General features: G+C 45.9%; 1 protein-coding gene across 1 annotated transcript in view; it reads right to left on the bottom strand.

Moving 5' to 3' along the window:
• Positions 1–10,132: 10,132 nt before the first annotated feature.
• The window catches only part of LOC146755730 (obscurin-like), a 177,855-nt gene continuing 168,931 nt past the window's right edge, over positions 10,133–19,056 (bottom strand). Inside the window, exons 2-3 of the mRNA XM_085525228.1 lie at positions 11,082–11,291; positions 10,133–10,146 (exon numbers count right to left, since the gene is read on the bottom strand). Coding sequence (XP_085381354.1) covers positions 10,133–10,146; positions 11,082–11,291 — 224 coding nt within the window. The remainder of the gene's footprint in view (positions 10,147–11,081; positions 11,292–19,056) is intronic.

Below are 19,056 nucleotides of genomic sequence, written 5' to 3'. Positions count from 1 at the left end.
ATTTCTGCTTTCATAGCATTTGCGTGCTGTAGGGTGAGCAAAAGGTTCTGCTGCTTGATTCTTCTGCAAGAGCTGCCTACCGGCAAATGGTTGCAGGGATGAAGGATGTGACAGAAAGCTTTTGTCTCCACAAGAGCAGAGCTACATTCAGTGCAGAGAGTGTGAGAGTCAGGTTGGTGTGGAAAAGCACTGACACGCTGGGGATGATGCAGTGCTCACATGTCTAACACTCACAGACATTACTGTCAGAAGGATGGTGCTGTGTTGTGCTTCTACCTTTGGCAGCCCCTGGAGAAATGCTGTGGCACACAGAACACCTTTGTATTGCACTGACTGCTGCCATGCAGCATGGATTTAACACACCAAATCCACAGGAGCATGACTGCATCTAACTGCCCTGAGAAAAACTACTGTAGCTGAAGAGATGAGGAGGCAGCTGCTCATCTGCAGAACAAGCAGCACTGCCAGACACTGGGCCAGGTGAGCCCCTCCTGCTGCAGCGTGATGATGACAGGGCTGGAGATGATCTGCAAAGCCAGCTTAAAAGTGGGAGACGTGAGTCAACATGACAGGAGGACAGAGGTGTTAGGGAGCAGCCAAGGCATCAAAGAGTATCAAAAGGCTTTGAAAGGTATCACAAAGCAACAGCCAGGAAGACTGGGATATATCATGAGCAGCAACCTGGATGCTAGAGATTATTTGCTCCCATAAGGGTAGAGATCTTGCTGCAGACATCCCAAAGCCAGGCAAAATGGGAACCCAGAGCTCTGCCTGCACGAACCCCACAGCCAGAGTGTTGCAAGCTGAGCTGCCTTGCTGTTTGTTGCATTCATCCCAATCCCTGTGAATGAAGACTCGGAATGCAGTCAAGGCGATGACTGAGCATGAGAGTGACTTAATTCAATAAAAGACAGGAGGGCTTGAGAGGTCAAGGGTGAAGATGGGACTCCTCTTGTCAAGATGAGAGTGGCTCAGAGCTGGTGCTGCTGCCTGGTGCCTGGGACTGGCAGCCTGACTCTAAGTCCCCATCTAAGATGCTCAGCTTCACCTCACTGATGCTGCCCTGCTCCTGCATGGTGGTGCTGCTGCTGGGACACTCGGGCTGTGCTTGGGATGGGCAGCACTGCAAAGGCGCTGGGTCACAATCCAGGCAGGTGACTGCTGTGTCTGGCAGCCTCAGGTCAGGAGCTTCAGCAGAACCAGGAGATATGAGAGCATGAACGTGGATGAGCCCCTTGTGTCCATCACTGTTACCATGTGGAAGGCTGTCATCCGAATTGCAGCGATTCGTGCTTAATAAGAACTCTCCATTGATGGAAACACACTGCACATCACTACTTGGTTTGGATCTTTGGGGTTGACAAGGGCTCGAATCACCTAGGAAGGCATAGAAACACAAGGGTTAGTGTCAAACCTTTGCAAGTTGAATCATGAAAGGTTGTTGATATTTGGTAATAGAGTGGCATCAGGAAGAAGCAAATAGGCTTCAAGCAACAGAGCCATTGTCTTGAAAGAGATCCTCATGCAGGTCCAGCTCGTGTGTTGTTTCACTGTAATCTGCTTCTTTGGGTCTACCTAGTGGGCAGCAACACTCGAGCTGTTACTGATATCATTGAAAAGAACTGGAGACAATTGTTCTATTCCTAAGAGCTTCAAGGTGCCTAGAAGCACAAATAGAAACCAGCAGTATTTCATCACTTCACCAAAAGGAAGGTCAAACACCTGAGCTGTGAAGAGCAGTTACAGAACCTATGCATAAGATCACACCAGACATACTTTGTTCTAACAACAGTTATGGCACATAGTCCATTTCCTTCAATATTCCCAAAATGAAATGATGTGGAGCATTACAGGGAAAGAAACACTGCACACAGACACTATGACCCTGATTATACTCAAGCAGCAGACTTAAAACAAGTCAGAGTTTTTGATTCCAGGGTATTTCAGGACCTATCACGTGTGAAATTCAGTTACACAACAGTGCCTAGGTGCCTGCGTTTCAAGCAACTTTCAGATCACAGCCATGTAAAATAAAAACAAATTCAGTGCAGAAATAGCAAGCCTGTACCTTAATACTCATGAGATTATCCATTTTTTACTGCATTCTGACTAAGTTCTAAAACTTGCTCATCCCAGTTCACTTCAACAAGTTCCACCAATTCAAGCAATGCAGTTCTGAGATCCTGTGTATGTTATGCAGATAGAATTGAACAGTGCAGAAATAATCTCTGACAGCTTTAAGAGCTCCGTTCTGCTTACAAACTCTCAGTCCAAAACTATTCTGCTTCTTGGCATCATGATTAGCACAAAGGGTTTTCTGCTGTCCTGCAGAAATGGACAAAGTCCTGCTTACAGATGGACCAAGTTTCAGTGTACAGCAGAGTTTGTACCAGACTAAAAAGCCACGTAATTCAATTCATGTGCTCAGGTTGTTATGCACTCAGAAAGGAAATAGAACTAACTGTTGGATTCTGAAGGCAATCTGTGGGGTCCTACATTACCTCCTGATTCTGGAAGAGGAAATTCTAATAGCAAATGCAGAACTTTGCTCTTCGTAGACATGAGAAGAGCTGGCATTTAGGAACATTCATTTCAGGGAAATCAAATTATGTGTCTATATTTTTACTACAGATAGTATAGGGAGCAGCCAGTTGAAGAACCAGATACAAAAAAATCCAGCCCATTGGCAGGAAAATACTTCTCCTTAAATTCTGTATGCTATTATGGTATAGAATCAGGCTACAGCGCCACATAGGCCAACCAAGCGTAGAACCAAATCCACAAAATACTGGTAGACAAAGCAGCAAAAACAGGGACAATATTCAGCAGACTGTGCTGTGGCCTTTCTACCCACAGCTCAGCATGTTTTGCCATCCGAAAAGCAAGGCCTCTTGTCAAGCTCAGCTATTTCCCTTCTCAGTGTATTCTAGCACCACTGATATCCACTGGTATCCTCCTGTAGAGTGCCATCATATTGTCATCATCCAAAGGAAAAACCCACACAGCAGAGCATACAGCACTACACCCATGCTCCAAATATCCACCTGAAAAACAAAAAGACAAGCTTACAAACCTGAAGCACCTCAAATGGCTTCCTGACAGACTGTGCTGTCTGCCCTTGCCAAAGCCCACATATAGCCCATGAAAAGCTGGCTCTTTCCCTCAGGAAATAAAACCTTATCGTCCCAGAGAAAGCATATAACCCTAATTCAATTGCCCTTCCACTCAGCTTAGAGCACTACTAAAACCAGCATCTTCACCTTAGCTCATCACACTGCTGCAGTTCCTTTTACAAGGATTTCACTGGCAAAAATGAAATCAAAGCCGTCACAAGGGATTTAGCACAGTTACATGTTACTGGCTACGAGTGCTGTCAGCACAGTCACCTGTCTGGCTTTGCTGTTGTTCTATTTATGTAGAGGCACAACAAGGTTCAGACACCTCACAGCGCAGTTCTCACTTTGACTGTAAAGAAAAAGGAGGCTTGAAAAGCAGTGTGTGGAAAACAAAGAAACAAGAATTAGAACAACAGTGGGGCCATGGCACTTGTAGGAATTGCTCCGCCTTTAACAGCGATTCAAGAAGTACGAGGGCATTCCAAACCAAACCAGTTTGGACAGATTAACAACTGCAAGTAGTGGGTTCCAAAATTCCAGACATGAAATCAAAATGGAAAAACTCTTCACATTTTCCTCTCTCAATTTTTAGTACATTGTGCATTACAACGGAAACAATTCTTCACATACAACTTGGAAGCTAAAGACAAGTCTGACAAAACAGACTGCACAGAAATGATGGATAATTAACAGAGCAAATTGCTCTTTCAAACACTTAGTAATAGAAAGAGATCTCTGAAGTTGCTGTTCTGTAGAGCCCCAAAGCAGTCGCTTGAGGCAGTTCAGGATTAGCCTGAGACAAACCAGCCAGCTGTGTGAACTGAGACCAATTGCACTTTTCTAGTCTGTGGCCACTGACAGCTTCTGAGAGCTACCAAGCGATGCAACCTAGCAGAATTCAGAAGGGAAACCAAGAGAGCCTACCTGAGCTCCACTGCCTTTAAATGCTCTGTGGAGAGGGAAGGGAAAGAGGGGAAAACAAACACCGCTCTACATCCCTCTGAGCCAATAGACGCTTTGCCCTGGATTAGCTCTGGTGCTGCATAAGCTGGGCTTCCACAGCATGTGTTCAGGCGGTAATCAAGGCCTCCCTGGAAGAACACAAAAAATAGAGAGAAACGTTTGCTTTAACAGAGTTTATGTCATCTGGTCAAAACACTTCAGAAGCCTCAGAGGCTTCTTCTCCTGTGCATATTTTCATTCATCTTAGATTTTGCTTTCATTCAATGTGACCTCTCTAGGCAAATATTGTCTAAGACCATGAGTATCACATAAATGTGCAGATCTCAAGCTGCTCACTTATCTAGTACCCTTGGCATGATGCTTTATTTTCCTCAGCTGATCATCTAGATTGTGCCTGTTGATTGCGCAACAACAGCCTGTTGGTCTCGACTACCTGTGAGAGGCTCTAAATTTGGCCAGGAAAAATCATTTGAGGATAAGTAATTATCTGGGACTCAGTAAGTCTTCCCATGCTTTCATAACAGCAGAGATACACACACACACAAACTCGTGGAACCCCACTGCTTTGCACAATCCTGTGCACACTCACGTGTGTCATGCACTGATTTCCCAGCCAGTCCTCGTAGGGTCTCTTACTTAGGACGGGAGTGCAGGGGAGCAGACAGAAGCTGTTTGCATTCCCTGCTGTCTGCTGGGCAGCTTTGCTGGAGATGCTTGGGTTGCTTTGTTTTTCCTTGGGAGGTGGGAAGGAGCTTTGGGTTGGAGGCACATCCCGTGCCAGAGCATCCCAATGGCACGTGTGGGGCACTGATCTGCAGCAGATGAAGGGGAGGAGGTCCCAGCACAGCTCTGCACCATGCTCTGCCACACTGGGCAGCTTGTTCCTGGCTCAGCAGTGCCATCAGACAAGAAGCAGGGAAGGACATCAAGGATGGGGGGTACCATCAAACGCAGTCGGTGCATGCCTGTGCAAGACAAACAGACCCAGAGCTTGCGGGTTGTTCCTGCTTTTGTAGCATTTGTGTGCTGTAGCTGAGCAAAAGGTTCTGCTGCTTGAATCTTCTTCTGCAAGAGCCGACTACCGGTAAATGTCTGCGGGGATGTACTCGGTGTGCACTTCTGAAGCCACTTGAGAACCTAGTCGCTCTTGCTGCATGACCCCTGTCTTCTGTTAAAAGCTGAACGGTCCCCAGAGCACCTGTTTCCATCAGCTACCACCATCCAAAGCAGCCAGCCTTCTTGCGGTCACCTGGCCCAAACATCCCTTTTGCTCTACACTTGATTCCTGCAAGAGATGGGAGCTCGGCACACACACCATCCTTCCAACAGCCCATCCCTGCAGCAAGGGATCACAGCGCTGGCACAGCTGAAACAAAAAGGGTGTGCGAGTTTCCTGTTAGCACTCAGTGTGAACAAATCTACCACTGAGCAACACTGTGAGCCCCCACTCACCTCAGCACAGGTCAACCTGTAACCCCAACCTTCCCCTATCCATGTGCACACGCACACCCATGCGCCACCCTCCCTGCTTTGCACACCCCCATGCACGCACTGCATCGTGTGCCCTCCTTTGCATTCACAGACATGTGCCAACCACCCCTGGGAACACCTACGTGCCTACACCTTCCACAAACACCCCTTTGTGTGCACCTGTGTGCAACCCAACTCCTCAGCACACACACACGTTTGTGCCACACTGTCCACGCACTCACCACGTGCCCTCCAGCACCCAAGGATTGCAGAGATGCTCCAGATTGAGCCAGAGATGGAATATCACAGTGCTGGGACATGATTGATCACTAAGGAAAACACATGGAAGCATATTCAATCTGCGGAAGCTGTAATTACTGAGCACAGTTAGCTTTCCTATGGCTCAGCTGGAGGAGGCAGGTGCTCTCAGACATCTGAGACACTTGCACAATGCTGGGATCATTCTGATGGAAACTATGTCTTCAGATATCATGGTTAAAACCATCCAACATGATCATGCAGAGCCTTAGCTCTGGAGCAGCACTTCCTCCCCACCCTTCACTACTCCAAGCAGCTCCAACAAACTTCTCAGAAGAAATCCAGGCCAGCAGAGACCTGGCAGACCAGAACCAAGTGCAGCTTGTGGGACGGCAGTGCCCACTCCTTGCTTCCACCCTGCTCCAGCAGGTTAAGGAGTCTGAGCCTCACTGGCCTTTGACAGCTCAAGACTTTCAGCACCTCATGCCAACATTTCTCACTAAGATACACCTCAGGCATTGAATTCTATTCTCACTACCTCCTCCCAGTCCTCCCCTAGGAACAGAAACCATTCAGATTCTACAGCAAACTACAGCATCTGCACTGCAAGAGCACACTGAACCACCTGCAACAATGAATCATGGTTTTGGAGAGTGGGTTTGAAAACACACCTTTAGACAGCTGTCTCCCTGTAGCCAAAAGGAAACCAAGCAGCAAAAGAAGAGTCCAGCCTGAAACATGCCCATGCTACTAGCCCAGGTTTTTCACAGTGAATGCAGAATCCATCCTGTTCTTGAGGTAACAAATGACCAGTGGGTCTCCCCTTGCTCCACCCCTTCTCCTTCAAAGCCAGAAAAAGAAAGAAAAAACAAGCAGAAGAAACCCAGACGTACCTTTCCACACACAGAGCAGAAAGTGGAACAGCAGTTGTCTCCTTCCTGAGACATGGTGGGGAGCATCCCAGAGGAAGCCCAAGTTCTTTGCTTCTCTCCACAGGGACTTCAAGCACTCTTGGCAAGAGCTGCTTTGGTTCTTTCTTCAACTGCTTCCATCACCAGAATCTCCTTTGGAAAAGGAACACTAAAGAAAGAATCAGCAAATGAAAAAGAATGAGCAATAACCACTTTCCCAGCTTTCTTCTGACACGCAATTAAGACTCTCGACTCGGGCAAGGTCTTAAAATCAGCTGGTTACAAGAACTGTCCCACAATATATCCAGCTTCTGTACAGCTGCCGTTATTTCTAACAGCAAGTGTAATCACAGAATCATAGATTGGCCTGGGTTGGAAGGAACCTCAAGGATCATGAAGATCAATTACCTCCCTGTCCCTGCTGGCCATCCCTTCTTCTGATGGAGCCCAGGGGACCATTTGCTCTCTGAGCTGCAAGAGCACGCTGATGGCTCACGTTCTGTTTTTCATCCACCAGGACCCCCCAGGTCTGTCTGGGATTCCTCCAGCCCAAGTGCAAAACCTTGCACTTTGCTGTGTTGAACCTCATTAGATTCACCTAGGCCAACCTCTCGGTTGAGTTCCCTCTGAATGGCATCCCATCCTTCCACTGCGTCAGCTGCACAACTCAGCAAACAGCATCTCTTGGAGGTTGCTCCCCAGTTGAGACTGCCTCAGCTTTCCAGTCAAGGCATTGACATTGGTGACTTTCCCTTTGCTAATATCCTTTGACTATTTACCACCATCTTGGTTAACATCTTTTTACTAGCCACCCTTACAGAGACCAAAAGGGTTTGGGCTTCCAAACACTCAGCAAGCATTTGGGTCAGCCAGCTTCCTGCTGGGGAGCCCCCTGCATCACTGCTGCCTCCTTTGGTACCAGACCCGCAGATGCTTCAGAGCTCATTAGCATGGACTTCCTTCCTCCCCTCAGCAGCCGCTCCTGCGCTCACCTTCATTCCTACTCAGATACCTGCTGCTTCCAGCACCAGCTGACCTGCAAGACACAGAAAGGAAAGGTGGGAGTCATGCAAACGCACAAGCCCAAGGCTGTGTCACCACGATGTATGGCAGCCTCGGGAAGTCAGCTGCAACTACATCCTTTGTCAGAATGGAGACAGGCACCGTCAATTAAGTGTGACCTCTGAACTCATTGCCACCATCAGAAATAGGCACTGAAATCGCTCACTTCACTGCAGCTGGTTACCTCCAAATTCTTTTGCTTTTGGGAAAATGCGGACACGGAATTGAAGGACACCAGAAAAATGACATCTACTACATTGTGGGTGGTTAAGCTTGGAAGCAGGACTTGAGCAAGAAAAGCTTCTCAGCTCCTTGCAAGGCACTAAGTGATGGGATATATCCCATACCTTCAGAAATCCTGACCTCTGCCACAGGTGGCTGAGTGACACAAAAGCTGTGTCCTTGGTTCCTACCCTTACCTTCTCATGCCGTTCATCTTGCTCTGCAGCTCTTGCTCTGAATAGTCTTCTTATGTTCCCACATGACAAGTAGAAAATGAAGACACAGCCCCTGCCAGGTCAGCTCTGCAGCACACGTTACCTGAGGAGCACTTGGCTACTCATGCAAACTGCACAGTGCAAGGAAGATTGTTGCATGTTGCTCTTCTTCTTCTCCTGGCTCAGAAATTGGTTTTCCTACCTAGTAAATGGGAAAATAATAATAATAATTAAAAAAATAAAACAAAACCCTAACCTGACATAAAGCAGACGTGATTGTTACTATGGAATTCTGGGGGCAAGGGATTTGCCCTCTCTATGAAGAAGCTGACTGCAAAGGACTAAGAACAGCCATGATCACGTTGAGAACTTGCGGGTAAAATTCGGGACTGAACCAATAATGGGCTTCTGGAGGTGAGGGTCTGCTCCAGGCCGCCTGGTCAAGGGAGCCTGTTGATGGGCCCTGCTTACTGCAGCTACCAGAAGCACTGCGCTCACTGACTCTCAACTTGATGGGGGATTCCAGTCAGGCTGGGAAATCAGCATGGCTGGCTGCAAGCTGTCTGAGAGACTGCTGGACTGCACTGGGAATAACTTTGTGGGCCAAGCATTAAGCACACCAAGCAGAAGGGAAGCATTACTGGACATGCTGCACAGCAGGGGTTAAGACTGGAGGTGGTCAGGGCTGTAGTGACCATGCCCTCCTAGAGTTCCTCATCTCAAGGAATGCGGGCCTGGCAAAAAGCAAAGTCAGGACCGGGAGCATCAGGAGAGTCAGCTGCAGGCTGTTCAAAGAATTCTTGGACGAGAGACACTGGAGAACTGCTTTTAGGGGCAAAGGGTTGAAACATTCCTTTGTCTGCACCTGTGTGCAACCCAACTCCTCAGCACAGCCCTGTGCAAGCACACATTTGTGCCACCGCGCCCACGCACTATCCATGTGCTCACACACACTCACACAACCACATCCCTTAGTGCAGCCCTGTGCGCACACACACTCACACATGTGTAACCCCTTCCTTTCACTCCCAAAGTGCACGCACACACCGGTACCACAATGTCCTTGTGCAGCTCCAACACTCTGCACACCCCTGTGCATGTACATATATGTGCATGCTCGTCCTTGCACACATACCCACAGACCTACACACACCTGAGCAACACCACTGGTTTGTACACTCATGGACACAAATGTGTGTACAACACCATCCATGCACAAATACACACACAAACACACACACACACACACACACAACCATGGATCCCCACTGCTTTGCACAATCCTGTGCACACTCACGTGTGTCATGCACTGATTTCCCATCCAGTCCTCGAGGGGTCACTTACTTAGGACAGCAGTGCAGGGGAGCAGCCAGAAGCTGTTTGCATTCCCTGCTGTCTGCTGGGCAGCTATGCTGGAGATGCTTGAGTTGCTTTGCTTTTCCTTGGGAGGTGGGAAGGAGCTTTGAATTTGAGGCACATCCCGTGCCAGAGCATCCCGATAGCACAAGGGGGATCAGGGCCCCTCTATTGGTTACCTCGGTGGCTTGCAGCAACTGGAACTTTCCCCCTTTTGGAAGGGTTCACCTTGGTGGTTGTTTTGTGTTTTAATTCTTTCACTCGTGCCTGATGTAGATGAATCCACGGTGGTACCAGATGATGGAGACCAGGATTCCTACGATCGCCTATTGAAAAAGCTAAAAAGTGTGAGTTCCTCCTGACCCATATCAACAAAAATCTCAACCATAAAAAAGAGACGTCTTCGTATTCAAGCAAATGACAACAGTAAGACCATGCATGTTGTTTTGTTGTATTTCCTCTGTAATCATGGGGAGGATATGAAGAAGTGGTATAATTCATCCACTTCTGCACTTCAGGCACGAGTTCCTTAGAATTGGAAGAGACCCTTAAAGGCCATCTAGCCCAGCTCCCCTGCAATAAAAAGGGACATTAACAGCTAGATCAGGTTGCTCACAGCCTGGTCATTAGTCATCCCAGAGGCAAAACACACACTGAATGATCTCTCCTTCAGTCATAAATCCTTGGAGACAACAGCATTGACACTGCATGTTACTGAAGCAGTAAAAGAAATTGCTCCTGTAACTCTCCTTGTGTTAAGTAAAATGATGATAAAAAGCAATGGAATGCTTTGGCAGGACACCAAAACCATCCTCCTTCCTTGATATCTGCTGCAATGGAACCTTCCACTGGAAGAAAGCCTCTGATGACTTGTCACCCCAGAGAGGTCAGCTTTAGAAGCAGGACTGCTGCACAATAGAATGAACTGGAGCTCCTTAGCATCTCTTACATCCAGGAGGGGTGTGATCAGACCCACCTATCACCTTCAGGTGCGCTTTCTGACACCTTGTCTGACTTCACTGTCACTGTGCCAGCATCCTCAGGCTTAACCTGCTTCATTGTCAGTGTGCAGCAATTGCCAACGTTCTTGATGTCATTGTAATTGTTGGTGTAAAGGAGGTTGCCATTCAGGAACCATTCCACGTCCTCGTCATTATGGGACAGCTCGCAGGAGAAGACAGCAGAGCTCTCTTCTTCAATTTCTACATCCTGCAGGTGCTTCGTTACTTCTACATTGCGGGCTGTGGGGAAACAAGGTGAACTGTTACCACTGTTACTATAAATCATACTGGGATGTGGTAGAATGGTTGGACTAGATGATCTTTGTGTAATCATCTATGTGAAGATAATACATTTATAAAGTTAGCAGGAGAGAACGGCAGAAGTCAACCTCAAGAAGAGAAATCTGAGGTGAAATAGGACATGGAAGAGGCCACCCTCCCTGCTCATACCTTCAGCTGTCAGCGTGGCCTCAGTCTCTGCAATTCCTGCCTTGCACTTGTACACACCAGCATCATCGGGCTTCAGCTTCAGAATTCTGAGCTCTACTGAATGCTTATCCCTCTTGATCTTGTACTTCTCAGAGGGCTCGATGGGTGTGCGGCCCTTGAACCATTTCACAACCTTTGGAGAAGGCCTGAAGTCACAGGACAGGATGACAGAATGACGTTCCAAAGCTGTCTTGTCCTCCAACTTCCTGGTGATTTCTATATGGTAATCTGCAAAGCAGGGGTGGAAGAGAAGAAAGGATGAGGACAATTGGAAGAAGAGGAAAGTCTCTTGCGTGTATTCCATTCCAATTAATGTCAAGTTCACAATGTTTCTTTGAACGACTCTAAAGATAAAACAAACGATTGTCTATAGGGAATGCCATTGACTACATTTCTATGAAGTAATACTGCACAGTATCTACCAAATGCAAGGTCCAGCTCTTGTTCTGTGCTTATTAAATTGCTCCCAATTGTTGAGGCTTTTATTCAAATAAGAGGGAGTTGAAAATATAACAAGTACTTTAGGATGTGAATGGATAATCTTACGCTGGGGACAACAGCAGATAAAAAGCCTGCAAGTTTCTTTCAGATGAAATCAATGACAAACCGCACCAAATTTAGGTGCTACCAAACTTAAACTTGTCTAGTTCAGAAATACAATTAATTTCACCTGATTTGACTTCTTTGCTATAGCCAAGGACAAAACCTCAGCTCTGTAAATCTGAATAGTAAGCACATCACAGCTATTCAAACAGATCTTTTACTGAGATGCAGCTGTCTCATTTAGTGTCCAACGACTTTGAACTGGAAATGGAGCAGACCAAAGCAGAATCTAAACATGGCTTCTACAAGGACTGACCAAATGTGGCTGTCGTCACCATCAAAGTACCTGATACAGAAGGATCACACTCACTGTCAGACAAAACCTCTTTGGAGAGGTGAACTGACTGCCCTGTTCACCCCCACTTTGGAAATAACTGCACTCATTTCCTACCTGCTCCCAGCAGTGTGGGATGGTGGGATAGCATCACACTTCCCACACTAAGCATCCCACCATGTCACTTGTTCCACCTAAACCTCAGTCCCAAAACAAAAGGGGAACTCGCTTCTGAACCCTCTTCACTTCATTTCAGATGTCTTATATGCTTGATCTCCAACCCACCCCCCACTCAGGAGAAAGACCCCCCGCTTACACCCTACCATCTTGTTGCATTCTGATGTTGTCATCAGCCTTCAGCTTGTTGTCCTCTTTGTACCACTGGGTCTGAACCTCATCGTGTGAAATCTCACAGACAAAAGATGCACTCCCATATTCATTCACTTCCACATCTTCCAGTGCTTTAACAATCTTGATATCTCCAGCTGTGAAACAGTAGAGATATATTTGTCAGGGTATTTCCAGAACTGAGTGCAGCATCTTTTCCTTACACATATTTGCATAGAAAATAAGTAGGATTATGTTTTATTCTAAACCATCATCCATTCCTGAGTCATTTCTCTCTTCAACACAGTCAATGCATTATTGCCCTTGAACTTAAAGACAGACCTACTAGCTACAATGGAGCTCCCTGCAAACAGTTTTCATGGAAACCAGAATCTCATTTATTCTAAAACCTTTCAAGCAAAATTAAGGGTAGAAAAACAATAGAACTGACTGAATCTTTAAGGTCATTTAGTTCCAGTCCCTCTGCTATAGGCAGGGACACCTCCCTCCACACCAACTCTTCTCCTCAGGGTCAAGGCTTCTCTCAAATCATTCTCCTCTAAGCCTGTGCCTGTGCTTGGGATTGCCCTGACCCAGGTGCAGGGCCTTGTACTTGGCCACACTCAAGTTCATGAGGCTGCCAAGGGCCCACCTCTCCAGCCTGTCCAGGTCCCTCTGGGTAGCATCCCTTCCCTCTAGCACATCAACAGCACCGCTCAGCTTGGTGTCATCTGCAAACTTGCTGAGGCTGCATTTGATTCCACTGTCCATGTTGCCTACAAAAATGTTAAATAACACTGGTCCCAACACCACCCTCCACCTGGACACTGAGCTATTGACTGCAGCTCTCTGAGTGTGACCATCCAGACAGTTCCCTATCCTGCAACTGGTCCATCCATCAAAACCATTTTTCTCCAGTTTGGTGACCAGGATGTCATGCAGGACGGGATCAAATGCTCTGCACAAGTCCATGTAGATGATGTCAGTTGCTCTCCCATTATCCACTGATGCTGTTACTCCATCATGAAAGGCCACCAAGTTTGTCAGACATGGCTTGACCTTGATGAAGCCATATTGGTTACCACCAATTACCTCATCTTTATTTTCCAAACTATGCCAAGGAGAACTAGACAGAACTCTACAATGTCGTGTCACTACAAACCTGTCTGAACCATTGGCTTCTCTGCATGCTCATCACTAGTCTCTCCTTAGCTTGTGTGCCTACAAACAATGTATGGGGAATGTCAGCCACAAATCTTACCTAGGGGACATCTTTGCTTCAAAATCCTTTGAACATCACACAATCCCTTTTAATTCTCCAGGTCTGCATTTAGTTATGTCAGAATCAGGCCATATTTCTGTGCTGCTATATCCCTTTCCTTCTGAAGGGCCTGGATACAACTTGGATTAACCTCAGGAGAAGAGTTCCTGCATAGAATCATAGATTTACCCAGGTTGGAAAAGACATTGAAGATCATCAAGTCCAACCGCAGCCTAACCAGTACCCTAACTCTAAAAACCCTACACTAAATCATATCCCTGAGTACCACATCCAAAAGGCTCTTAAACACAACCAGGGATGGTGATTCAACCACCTTTCTGGGGAGACTATTCCAGTACCTAAAATCTCTAGTATCTAAATCTCTCTAAAAGAGCACAGGTATTAATCTGACCAGAAAGGTTCCTGTTTGTTCATAAAATGAGCCTTTTCCGCTCCATCTTGCATAGGCCACTGGGCACAGGGTAGCTGGGAGACCACAGAAAAAGTGGTTCTGTGAGCAATAGGGAAACTACTGCCTAATCCAACTCCTCCAATCTCTGCGCTCTGCCAGCATGTCTAAATAGGGTGGCAGATACACACAGGAGATAAATATTTCCACTTCCCTCAGCCAACACTGCTCTGAATTTCTATGGGACACACAGTTAGATGAAAAGGCATTTGACAAAGAAGGAAATGAAAGAGTTTAATCTGCTGTGTCATTCTCTCGGTAGCCAGAATAACTAACCCTCGCCAGTGTTAGTTCAAAGAATAGGCAGATTTTATCTCCTGACATGAGCAGTAATTCAAAGAAGCTGGTATATGATCCAGTATCCTGCATATTCACTGCAGGCAGGAAAAGACATTATGAGATAAGGGAGATCTACACATCACTTGTTATGAACACCTCATAAAGATAAAACCACACACAAGAGGAGAGTTTATGAAGAGGACCACTCTTGGACTACTTTCCAAGAGGCATCAATTAGTAACTCTCTTCGCTCATTTTTCACACTACTCCACAGTGTCCTCCTGAGCCCCCTTACTCCTGTTGCCAACTGCTGATGCAGGGAATCCTGAGGAACCAAGGATTCATAGTTGTTCCATCAGTAGTCCTTGGTCAGCTCTCCCTCCCTGCCCCTTCTGTTTTGATCCCACTAACCAAATTTTAGTTAGTCTGAAAAGAGGATGGAAACCTCCGCAGCAATTAGTTTCTAAATATCTTGCAATGGGCAGCTTGTAGGAGCCCCATCTCAATGCCCACAGCACAGGAGGCAGGACTGCTTAGCCCATGCACTAGTGCATTTACCAGCACAGATGTAAGCCCAGATCTATGCACACCAAATACAGGCTCTCAGTTTGCACAAGGAGGCATCCATGGAGCTGAAGTATTAGGCAGATATTGTGGTGGGGCAGCAGTTATTGAGACGCCAGACAGAAAGGACACAGATAACGTGGCAACTCAGCTTTACCATTATGACTGATGATGGAACATCTAATTTCACTGCTCAAAAGAGAACTTACATATAACTGGAAAGAATGAAATTCACAGGGGAAACCACACACAGACACACACAAAAGCAATACAAAGGAGATGAAGGATGGTTCACATACTAGTGATTCACTCTGAGACGCAAGCAAATGAAAGAGTATCCCCAACCATTTGCCTCCTGAAATGCTAAGTATATAAACTCATTGCTGTGATAACTCTGCCAGACGTGAGTCATACACTGTAAAACCTTATGGGGTCAATCAGTTTAACTTCATAAATTCATTACACCAACAAAAACAGACCATCGTGTCCAGGCTGGTTCATTTCAGCTCTTCAAAGCTGTTGGTAAAACTGCCTGAGAGCTGAAATGCTTACCAGCAAAAGCTAAAACCTGTAAATCAAATGTAATAGGCTGGCTTTGTCTACTGTATAGAAATGATGTCTGAAAAAAAGAAAAGAAAAAAAAAAAAAAAAAAAAGAACCTAAACCAGAACAAATGGAATGGCTGCATAAAACAGCCAGTACTGAAACAGCAACCCAACCTGGTTGCAGAATGAGAGAGAAAATGAGAGATCACCAAAGTCATGGGACAGGACAGATGTTCATGTTCATGCTAACACTGAACCCAAGTGGCCACATGAGGACAGCATCTAGTAGGAAATCAGAAAAAAGCATCCTTTCATACGTCCCTTGGGAAGGTGGCATCTACCAGGGCACAGCAGACCCGTGTGTTCAGTAACCAGTCTGATGCTTCAGAGCCTGGTGATGAGCTACAAACTGGGGTTTAACCAATGCAACACATGGACGGAAAATCTGTCTTGAGCATAAAGAAGAAAGAGAAAGGTATCCAAAAGGACTAACCAAGAAGTGCCCAAACTGCCCATGAAGCATTTCTTCCTGTGGTGCAAAATACCACAATAGGATTTATTTGCTCTTTCAGTTAAACATAAAATGAACCTTTAGGGTAGCTGATGTCTTGTCTTAGGCTGCTCAGCATGTGGATGTTCCCTGATCTTCATATTCACACTTGTGAAAAATGAGACTTCTCTTATTTCCCTGGGAAGTAATGCCCACTTTTTTACTTTGACAGAGCTCCTTCCCATCCTAGAAGGGAAAATATCAAGTCAGATCTCCATGAGTCCTTCCATCTCTGCACTGAGCAAAGGCAGCCTTCAGATCTATGCTTAATTCACCCACTCCCCTAGAATTAATGGAACTGTGCTTACTGGAACATATGCTGAAGCTTAAGCACAGTGCAGTGTTTTCAACATGTAGGAATGGCTATAGAACTTGCATAAATTCTGGCTGACCTATGACAGCTTAAAGCACTGCGGAGGACTGTTAACAAGCCTGTTTGGACATCACCTTGAATAAATGACGTTATCCCCAAGTAAGGGAAGGAACAGCTGAGCACCGGGGAGGTACACAAAGTGCCAGAGCAAATTCTCACACTGTCAGGTGCAAAGAAAACTCAGATTTCACCCTAAAACCCAGTTCACAACAAGGCTACAAAATCCCGGCTGAGAATTTCTGTGTTAGACTTGAAGCTCAAGACTGTACTCCAACCAACAATATTTTGTGCAGCAAGACCTCAGGAGTTCACAAGAAACCCAAAGCAAACTTCCATTTCTACTTGATAAATGAACTCAGGACATAATAACAAAGAGTGCTGATCTGGGCAAGTAAAAGAGCACTAAGAAAAGAGAGCAATGCAAAAGCTATCAAGCAAAAGCTCAGACTCGCATCCCTTGGAAGTGAAATTAAAGGCTCTCATTCATTTCCAGAGAAGTCAGAAAGGAAAATACCATTACATGCCATACCTTGAACCACTTGACGTCCACCTTGGGCCTGGACAGCTCACACTCAAATGTGACCTTGTCCTTCTGAGTGACGCTAATGTCTGCCAATGGTTTGCTGATTTTCACAGGCAATTCTGAGAAGGAGAAAGAAGGATGCGGATTTAGTTGGGAATGAGGTCTCTAGGAGCATCTGGCGTAAGGAATAATGAAAGGCAGTGCCTACTCTCCATGCTTACTAGAACTTGTAATTAACAACAAAAAAACCTATTGTTTTGAGCACATTATCATTACATGTGCTAGGGACAATAACGTTCCAAAAATCCTCTTGATATTTGAGGGATACTCTGGTGGTAATGGCCCAGTGCAAAACATTCTTTGCAGCTGGAAGGGAAGCTGGTTCTGCTGCTAAAGTAATCTGGGACAGGAGCAGATAATGACACCTTGCACCAACCAATACCTGTCACAGTGAGCCTCCCCGATGAATGATTTGGACTAATTAAGCTTTTCCCTGATGAAAGCCTAGAAGTATATCACAAGAAGGACCAAGTTACCCATGACCTTTTATTTGTCTTACTCAAGCATCTCCTCCTGACCATAACTGACAATAAAATATTCAGCCAGACTACAGGTTTGAGCAGCTGAGTTGTTTCTAGGATCTCCTGTAATCTTAAGCTTGGAACACAGACTTGTCTTTTGACTAAGTGTCTCTTATAGTGCACTAAAACAACAGGTTTTCACATGGCTATTCCTCATTTACCTTGATCTGAAATCATTCTCAAACCATGCGGGATCAGTCCAGGGAGAAGGGGAGGAGAGGGGAAGGGAAAGGGGAAGTCTATGGTCCTCTAAAATCAGGCTTCTCAGCCTAAAGCTCAACAGCAAATAGCAGTCCACTTCCCCACATTGCTAGACTCCAAGCATTTAAAGAACATCAGCTGACCGCATTATGAGCTCTAACATAGCCAAAGGAATTCATATATTCAAATATTCTCTTCAGTGATGAGAAATATGGAGCATAACTTCAGACTTCTGCTGTTAAACTCTCACTTCTATCATAAACCAGGGTAAGAGTTCAATGCTGTTTTAGATGGAGGACTCATATTTTAAATAACTCATCTTGGATTCCCTACTACAATTAGCTAAATTCCAGTTTGGATCATGCTTCACCTTGGATCACTTAGGGCTTCAGCCACTTATTGGAACTAACTTAGTTTGTCTATAGAGAAGCTGTTTTCTATAGCAACAATAAGCTGTGATTGCAACTGGATGTCGGGAGAGCACAAATCCCGCAGTTATCCTGTACCAACATCCTCTCCTTCCATCAGAACAGCAAGTTTTTAAACCAGACTCATGCAAGCTTGCATGACACACCTTGTGTAAAACTGTTGGCAGCCATCAGGACAGCCAGTTGCTTCCTGTATAGACACTGTTCCATCAGTTTGGGTTTTTTGCCTCGCTAGAACAACAGCCAGTGTCTGAAAACTCACACAACTGAAGCAACCACGCTGATATACCGCAGTCACTGGAGGTGCTCAAGAGCCACGGGTATGTGGCACTGGGGACGTGGTTAGTAAGTCCAGTGAGGGTGGGCAGGGGTTGGACTCAGCTATCTCAGTGGTCTTTTCCAGCCTTGGGTGCAACTTGTAAGAGGGAATGAAGCAGCAAACTGCCCAGCACTGAGCTGCATTCTTCTGACACGTGGTATCAGTGAACTGCTGTATTTCCCTATCTTCTCTGGAGCTATTCATCTAACCTAACTGAAACAGTTATCCTGAACTGAGATATAAATCAGGATCATAGTCACCCGTGGTTGCTTATATATTCAGAAAGACACTCTAGAGGGTAATTCAGTGCACCTAGAAATTAAAGTAGAAGTTCCTTAGTCAGAAGTATTCCACAGCCAGGTTTTCAGCTCGCTACCACTACATTAAAAAGGAGAATCCAATTAGTGGTGTGGGTCATTGATATTGTTCCAGGGGGAACTGTGGCTGTTCCATGCCCACAGGGTAGAAGACAGACAGTCTTCCTCTAAGCCACATAAACAGCTGCTTAGTGCTCCCAAAGCGAATGCTCACCAGTTGTTTCCAACTTGAAGGACATCTTCTGGCCAGCAGCCTCGCAGATGTATTCTCCAGCATCTTTCTTCTCCAGCTGCTCCACAACCAGACGCCGTGTTTTGCCCACAGATTCCAGTTTGAACTTTCTGGAGGAGGCAAGCAGTCTTCCATCCTTGAACCATT

This window comes from Coturnix japonica, chromosome 30 (assembly GCF_054131305.1).
Source record: "Coturnix japonica strain WE chromosome 30, WE-NBRP24, whole genome shotgun sequence".
Taxonomy (NCBI): Eukaryota; Metazoa; Chordata; class Aves; order Galliformes; family Phasianidae; genus Coturnix; species Coturnix japonica.
Note: the sequence above shows the minus strand (reverse complement) of the source record. Positions and strands in the feature narration are given on the sequence as shown.